Source organism: Ixodes scapularis, unplaced genomic scaffold (genome assembly GCF_016920785.2).
Source record: "Ixodes scapularis isolate PalLabHiFi unplaced genomic scaffold, ASM1692078v2 PGA_scaffold10__122_contigs__length_95168666, whole genome shotgun sequence".
NCBI classification, from domain to species: Eukaryota; Metazoa; Arthropoda; class Arachnida; order Ixodida; family Ixodidae; genus Ixodes; species Ixodes scapularis.
In genome coordinates this window covers 89,498,561-89,507,305 of record NW_024609836.1, presented here as the reverse complement: position 1 = coordinate 89,507,305, position 8,745 = coordinate 89,498,561, and the positions used below count along the sequence as shown (strand labels likewise).

At 45.6% G+C, this 8,745-nt stretch overlaps 1 protein-coding gene across 1 annotated transcript in view; it reads left to right on the top strand.

Moving 5' to 3' along the window:
• Window positions 1–7,317: 7,317 nt before the first annotated feature.
• LOC8035310 (autophagy-related protein 2 homolog B) overlaps window positions 7,318–8,745 on the top strand; it is a 59,812-nt gene continuing 58,384 nt past the window's right edge. Inside the window, exon 1 of the mRNA XM_029976181.4 lies at window positions 7,318–7,465. Coding sequence (XP_029832041.3) covers window positions 7,318–7,465 — 148 coding nt within the window. The remainder of the gene's footprint in view (window positions 7,466–8,745) is intronic.

Sequence of the window (8,745 nt, the reverse complement as noted above, 5' to 3'; positions counted from 1 at the left end):
ATAAAAAATATACATTCTACTCAAACTTTGATACTTGCATCCTACATATTCTAGAGCATGTGCATGCCAAATTTGGTTGTGGTAGGACAATATTAAGAACAAAACTTTTTGTGCGCATTTATATTTAGATGTCCAAGATTACATAAAGGAAAAAGACACGCTAAATCTAGCGGAAAAATTTCCCCGCCAAATCTAGCGGAAAAAATTTCCCCGCTAAATCTAGCGGAAAATTTTTTCTAGGGGTCACGTTTCACCCCCCCCCCCCCCCCTCCCCCGAGAACAGGTGACCCTCAGTAGCCTTCCCTCCTCCTCCTCAAGAGCTGCGCTCTAATTCGGTGTTACAGGGAGTGTTAAAAGGCTTTCATTTTTTTTTTGTACACAAAAAAACAGGTACTCTTTTATGTTAATTTATAATTGATTTTTTCTACTGTGCAAGGTGTACAATGATGTATCGGTTGCTTTTGGTACCACCTGACAAGCCTGACAAAGAGCAGCATGTTCTCGGTGCATTTTCTATTGTCTTTCTTCCATATATCGTTTCTTATCCCCCCAAGAAGGTCGTATTTCATTTATCTTCGTCCTTGGTAAGGTGTCCTTTGTGTGCGGAAATGTCATTGGGCTCTGCTTTCGTTTTATGGGTCAGTAGACAACGAGGGAAATGTCTTTTTAACGACTGACCTACAACGTGACAACGAGGGAAATCATTGCACGGGGCCGTGCAACGATTTTTGGACTTTGTTCAAATAGTTGTGGGAGTTGTTCCTTGTCATGTCTGAAGAACTGAAAACCAATTTCTCCTGCGTGCATTAGTTTTTTTAAAAGAATTGGGACACAATTGAAGTTATGGGCGCCTCCTTCTTGCGAGTCCCTGGAGACTCAAGAGTATCTGGTTGGGTTCTCTTTCAGAACCTCGGCGTGTGCTGTCGCCGTTTGCGAATCATATGGTAACCCTGAAGGTTGGTCTGAGCGATGTAGAGGGGGGGGGGGAAGATGGGGAGAGGGGGAGTGGAGGGGGGAGTAGGGGAGGGGAGGGGAGGGGGGAGCAAAGCGAAACGCTTGCCTTGCTGTAAAGAAGTCAGGCTGATGTAGCAGTGGCAGAGTAAAGGTCCTTTCGCACTCTTGCAACCGAGTACGACCGAGAAAGACGAGACTTGTTAAAACCTCTTAAAATTTCTTAGGACGAGAAAACACACTGGGACGCTGGCGCCATCTATGCGGTGACCCTGGAACTGCATCTCACAAGAGCGAAGGTTTTGCGGGATTTCCGAGGTCAAATGTGCTTAATACCTATAAAAAAGGCTCGTTTATGAAGTTGACAAAAGTTTTTCGAGCCAAGAGAGAAAGTATAATGCACAAGAGAAATAGAAAATATGCCGGACCGCCACGTTTACAGTGCTACCCAATACATGGTGCCAGTGTGTCCTCATGTTGTAAGAGGTTTCTAGGAACCCAGTTTTAAAGGGGTGGTGCGATGATTTTAACACTGAGCGAATGTGCAGCTTTTATTGTTTATATTGTTTACTTCGGCATAAGTAAGAGAAAAAGTGCCACCATACCCCAAAATACCTCTATTTCGCTGCATAATCGCAAAATAAAAAACACTTTTTTTCCCAACCTGCGGCCACATGGTGGCCGCAAATGGAACCTGTGGTGCGACGTCATTCGGAGTGTTTTTTGTAAGTGATAGTGTTAGGCAATTGTAAGCTTGATTTAAGGTTAAGTTTAAAAAATCTTGTTGTTTAGGCATGCAGAAACGCTTCAGAACCTTAATATTGCCGATAAAAGGGTATGAATTATTTGTGGCGCCATCTACCGCAAGTCAACAAAACCTGCCGCCGCCGTCATCTGTCGACGCCCGAGGCGCCTACGGCGGCTACACGAGTAACCCGGACGTTTTGTCTTTCCCTCGCTCGACGGAGTGCGTTGGTCGTGGTCCGTAGTATTGTGGTATCATTATTGTTCCTGGTGTCTCGACTTCGACTGCCCGCCGCGTCACAAGCATCTTGCGCTCGACGTCGCTCAGGCCGTCCGCCCATGCCGCCATGTTGGTCGGGAATCGGCGGGAGAGCGGCGAGCCCGGCGAGCCGGCGAGCGCTGGGGAAACGGAAGCCAGAAGCACCCAACCGGAAACCAACGCCACTCCGAATGACGTCACAGGCGAAGCTGGTGCCACTTCAATGTTGAGTTGAGGGGTGCCAGAGATATCAATTTCTTTTATATTTTTTAATGAAAACTAGGGCAAGCGGGAAAGAATAGTTTTCAGTCCTTCGTTCTATATGTGGCCGGGATCAATTCCCGCAATTAATTAGCCAAAGTCCGCAAATTGTTGCACCGCCCCTTTAAGAGGTCTCAAGAGTGTGAACAGGCCTTTAGACTCAAAAGAGAAAGTTTTGTTCACTTCGGGCAGACGTCGCCACTAAAACTGAATATAGTGCTATTTTGTCGATGATATGAGATTTTTGACGCATTTATTCATGTTGAAATGAAAATATTTAAAAAAGATATTTGAGCACATAATGGGGCACAGCTTGCCAACGTAATACAATGCGCCCAGGTCGGCATCACGTCATAGTTCCCATGGCCGCCGCTCGCAGCTGCAAGTCGCGAAACATTTTTGCTCTTTTCTTTGCTGTTACGGAACGGAATCGTGATATTTCAAAAGAATGGGGTCGTTTTTCTGTCTCTTTTGGTAAGATAAACAATGTAAAAATAAAACTGCAAATTTTTTCGAAGTAAAATTGTTTCATTGCCCCTTTAAAACTCTCGCATGACAGGCCAATTAAGGTTAGAGTGGTGAGAAGGGGGGGAGGGGGCCTGTTGGAACCTTTATTTTTTTAATAATGGGCAAAGCCACAATTCTGTAGATGAGCATGTTGGTCTCTAATTTAAGATAAAGAAAGAGGGACATTGAGGACAAACAGACAAACACCAGATTTCGACTTTGAACGAAATGTTGATAGTCAAAAGCCTGTGTTTGTCTGTTTGTCTTCAATGTCCCCCTTTCACGATTCTACTACGGGGTGTTTTTGCAAAGGCTTTAAAAAATCCCCAAAAAACGGGGTTGTTAGGAAAAAAAAAAAACTTGTTGGGAGCAAAGTTTTAACCGCGGCGGATGTCGGGGATTGCCATAGAAACAGACTAAGTAGCTAAAGTAATCAACTAAAATTTACTAATCAACTTTAATGTGAAAGCATTAACTCTCTCCTGGAGCGAAGTCAGCATTGTCTTTAGCAGCGAAAAAGGGCACTTAAATTCCGTCTGTAGCAGCAAAAAACGGCACCTAAATTTCCATCGGCTGAGCAAAACGGCACCTGAAGTCCCATTGGCAAAAAACACAGCAATGCAGATGCTTCATCACGGAAAGCGGCAGGGCACTCAAGGTCAAAGCGGATGCGCCTCAGAAATAAAACGCAAAGAAAAGCACAGCAACGCAGATGCACCGTGACAGAAGCCGTTGTGAAACCGGCAATGTTCGTTGCGCCTGCGCAGTGGAGGAGCGTGATGTCACCGCCAGAGCGCCGTGTGAAAAAGGAAGACGTGGCACGCTGCTTGTAGGATTGCGCTTCGTATAGGAATGCTTTTGCATTCCTACTCATGAGCAGTCTTAAGTGTCCTCCTGTAATTTTCTGTGTGATGCATATTTTTAATGAGTGAAGATAAACATATGGTTCCAATTAGAAACCCTCTGAGCACCATCAAAAACCACTAAATCAACTCGTTTTGGAAATATATAAGGATATAGGAAATATATATATAGCATTTTACAATGTTCAACAACAAAAAAAAAAAAGGGTCTAATTTGGGTGTGTTTTTGGGACTCAATCTCCCATCAAAGTGCATCTTTCCACGCGCGTGCGTTTCAGCGCGACACACGCGCGCAGTGCACATGCACCATACTTCCTTCCTTCCTACGAGGGAGGCGGGGCAGCAGCTTCGCACCTTGGCCGCGTGGGGGGCAAGACCGCTGGCGCAAAGGTGTGCTTCGATGGGAAACCGAAACCTAGAGACATGTTCAAATCGACCGTTTTTTTGGAATGCCTCGAAATGCTTTATTTGCCTTATATCTTTACAAAACGAGTGGATTTAGTGGTTTTCAATGATGCTCAGAAAGTTTCTAATTGGAACCATATGTTTATTTTCACTAATTAAAAATGCAATTAGTAAATTTTAGTAAATTATTTTGCTAATTACAGTGATGTGACTGCTGCGCCAATTGCGCCAAACTGCGTCCAGGGGCTAACCCTGCTACATCCTGCTACATTTCGCCGAAATATGGCTAATCTGCGCCAAGCCTGCGCCGAAGGACCAATTTCTGTCGCCCTTCAAGAATGAAACTAAACTGAGAACTGTAATTGAGCATGCGTGAGCTAGGTGGCACAAGACGACGCCCGACACAAAGTACCCTGCATCAATCGTCTATTCGGTCTTGCATGATTTTTCCCACCGTCTTGCGTTTCGCGCTGTCGTCGTCTCGGAAATCTTGTCTCTCGTCTTTTTTTACCTTTTTTATTTTTGTTAAATGTTTTTAGCGATAGACGCGGCCGTGTGCGAACGCTCCGACGTTAGTGTGCCGGGTGCCAGCCATGCCGTCATGCTGTGAAACAAAACCACGTTTTTGCGCGGCGAGAGTTACTTTGTGAACTGAAGCGCTCGCACGACCCCGGTTGCCGTGGTCCCGCGACGTCGTGTGTTGCCATCCCCACGCTGCTGCAGATATTACGCTTTCTTAACTGAAACGCATCGACATTCCTGCTCTTGTTTAAATCATACGCTGCTATAAAAATCCCTCTTTAATTCAATGACTGCTTGGCAAAGTTTTAATTACTTAGGTTTCTCTCGGTGGGGCTTCTTTCGAGAGGGACCCCGGTACGTGAAAAATCTGCCGCGAGAGAAAGGTGATGACGAGAAGTGAGCAAAAGCAAAGAAGGCAATGTCTGCATGCTGAACCCGCACACCGCGCTTGTTTGTCTCGAGTTCAGTCGTTGCACAAAGCGCTCCAAGAACTTTTTGACCCTGATTCGCAATGTCTTGCATCGATACGCTCAGGTTCTTTTTTTCTGTGTGTTTAGCCTGCACCTCGCCTGTCGGCCTGGCAAGCACGCTCCGCTGGCCTGTTTATTGCCGTATGCTGGACAGTTACATTTTGCATACTATTTTGGGAAACAGTTGCCGACGGAGCGGAGTGGCATGGTTTCGGTTTCGGTCAAACAGCCGTTGTCTCCGCTCGCGCGACGAAGCACGTGTAACTGCAAGCCTGCCGAAGTTGCCCTCACGTGCATGTGAACATGATTGCACGAGAGGCACCAGCCGGGACGCTTGCAATTCATTGTTTTACGTTTGTTTACTTTTTATAAAAATCTCCCACGTCGGGAACCAGTAAAACGATAGCAAGTTTTTTGGGTTTTTTTCGGAATTGCTCGGCAACGTGTGCAGCACTGTATTTTTGTGGGATGTTTCAGCAGCAAAAACACAAGCAGCGAGTTCCGCCCCAACACGTCACATCACAACAGAATACAAAGTGTCCTTCGTTTGTCCAGCACCTAAAACAAATATTTTTTTTTTTTAAAGATATATGCTCCAAAAGTCACTTTTTCTCCTCCAAAACACTGTTTTGGCTGCTCCAAAAGCCACATTTGCTGCTCCAAAACACTGTTTTGGCTGCTCCAAAAGGTGCTCCGAAATGGCTTAGGCCAATCACATCACTGTAATTAATATATTTATTGCAATCTTTGACATCTGCCATGGCTGGCAGTTTGTTCCCAGAGAGGGTTCCTTATTTCCTCAACCACCCTATTTTTAGCAATTTTTGAAAGTCGTTACTAAAATACCGAGTGCTTTAGGAAGGAAGCTATAAGGACGAATGTATTTGTTCCGGCATGATTAACACAGTGGAGTGGTTGGAACTTGTTATCTTAAGGGGGAATGCTTGCTGTGGCATTTGGACTGACTTATCTATGCTTGCTTTCATCCCAAGGGCCATAGTGCAAATAGATGACCTCCTTGCAATGCATTACTAATTTTCCCCTCTATGTGGTAGATGAAGCTACTGGCATGCTTAGTTATCTGTTATTTTATCAGAATTTAAAACATTCCAAAGACAAAATGTATGTTGTTTTTCTTCCCTCTGACAACCAAATCTTTTCTTGTTAAGAGCTACTTTGTGCAGCATATGGAATATGCACAAAACTTGTTTAGCCCTTTTTTCTTTTTTTGAAGTTACTGGATTTTTTAAAATTTTATTTAATTTTGGCCAATGAAAGAAAGTTTGCAGAATTCTATCGCTGCCCATTTTCCCAGAGATTAGATTAGTTACAGATCCTTGGGCACACTTTAATGCATTCTCGTATACTTACCCTTTTTGCACTCATAAACGTTTCCTCTTCTGGAAGATACGAAAGGTCAGAAGCTGTGTGAACAACTTCTACAAAAAGTGTGCAAAGAATCTTTTGGTGGAGAAACTGGTGACTACTAGACATAACCAAGAGTTAGTTTGATGGGTAGGACAACGAGACAAAAAGGTATGACAGTTTGAAAGGCACCACAACCAAGGTACCATTATCACGTAAGCCAAATGATTCCACCTGTCTGCTTCGTGTTTTATTGTTCTAACTAGTTACGAAACAAACATTGTTTTCACAGTGAAATTGAGGTTTCAACTGCAATGACCAGCTAATAACACCTTGTCTGGCTCTCATCGTGTGTTTTACTCTGTTCTGTCTGAGTGTTCCTCATCATTTGACACACATTTACCCTTATTGAACCTTCTTCCTTGCCCTGCATAGATAACTACACAATCCAAAGAATGGTTGGTAGCGTGAAGTCAATTTTTCTGAAGATTCTATTCCATGCATACAGTTCTCATACAGGGGGGGGTCGTTGCATATGAACATTGGCTTCTCGACGTCAGGCATCTTCGCGATTTGTTGCAGCGGACGTTAGGTGTCACATAAGCGGATCCAACACTCCACAAGCACTACGCGACTTTTAACACTCCGTGCGTTGCTCCGCCCAACCAGTAGGTCACGCGGCATGTTCCGAGCCGCGGGTGGGCTCTGGTGGCTTGTGGCGTTTGTCCCGTTGCGTCGCAAGGTGAAACAGAGTTTAGGCTCAGGGTTTTGCGTAAAGAGCCTAGATTCGAGAGAGCGAGTCACTCGAGTGCACGCGCACATTGCTGCACTGCAAAAAGCATAGCAGGCAGAGAGTTGCGGCGTCCGAGCGGATGCCGTGGCCGATGCCTCCCCCATTGCGAGTCGAGAGGGCTCGGCGCGTAGCTCGGAGTAATGACCGTTTATTCATTCCTTTCCTCTTGCAGTGTCCATGTTCGACTCGATGTGGGGCAGCATGATGTCGAGCATGCAGCTTGCGGAGGAGTACCTCAAGCAGGACCCCTTGGAGGCCGAGAAGGACTTCAGCGCAGCAGAGCCCCTCACGGGCCTCGAGATGTTCGCTCGGGCCATCGAGACGGGTACGGTCACATAGTTCCACGCGACCGCAGTGTACGGGGTACATCGTGCGAAGGACGGTTTGCTGCCACAGTCTAAGGCATGTTCCTTCTCTGTACGTCGCATTGGCCACCCAAAAACTGTCCGCAGACGTGTTCGAAGCATACAAGTGTGCAATGCAAATATGCTTCGAACGTGCACGAGGCCTGCCCGCCGACAATTCTGTCGTCACGTCTGCGGCAAAGTCTTGTACGGTGTACGAGCAGTGTGACTTTTAACTTTCTTTCAACTTGACTCTTGACAGCGAAACTGTTAAAAGGGAGGCTCGAATAGGCTACCACGTGTCTGGACGAAACAGTGTTCCATGGCCTGGCATTCTGGAAGCATTTGTGTGGCATCTTGCCTCTTTCGGCTGGCGATTGGCCGTCTCTGCTTGTAGTGCTGCCGACTCTACTCCGTTGCGAGTGAATGCAGAATCTGTTGCAACTTGCTTCGAGTTTGCCGGTGTCTGGAATCCGTTTTATCCAGGAACATTTGGTCACTCGGGGAGGATTGGGCATTGTTCACGCAGAGGTTCAGAGCCAGGGAAAGTCCTGAATGCTTTGAAAGAACCAAAATATAAAAAGTATTAACACGTTTCGCTTCAAGTTATTGCACGAAAGACGGATGCGCCGTCGACACTAAATGTAGACGTGAACCTTTAACGAAGGGGCGTAAGGAGTTGCACTAAAAGTCTAAGGTTGGCCAGTTGGTTATCCGTATTGAATGTAAGTAGTGCAAAGGACAGGCAAGGACACAAAGATGGGACTAGCGCATAAGGACTAGGGCATACTAGGCATAAGAAAGCGTGGAGAGGCTGTGGAAAAGAAAACCAAAATTGGCAGCATGTTGGGTCATTTTGCCAAATGCGTTTAAATACGGTACCTTTACAGGGCCATCGTTGGCAAAAAGTATCTTGAAACAAATTAAGATTTGATTGAAATACTTTTAATGTTCCACAAGCCTTTAGACCTTACCATTGTTACTGTGGTGATTATGCAATTTCACCGCACGCGAACAGAATGTTTCGATCATTGGTGGCACTGCAGTGGCTGTCATGGTTGCCGTCGCTGTTTTTGTTGTTCTTGACGATGTTGCTGCTGTTTTCTGATTTGGGCGTTATATGGAGCAACGGTTTATCTACCGGGAAGTTTGCTTAAAGTCCATGCAACATGGTTTTGGGAACGCCTTGTGTGAAGATGCCATCGATGGTGATTGGTTTTGTTCCTGATCTTGAGGCAGGTGCCCGGGTTTTGGAGGCATT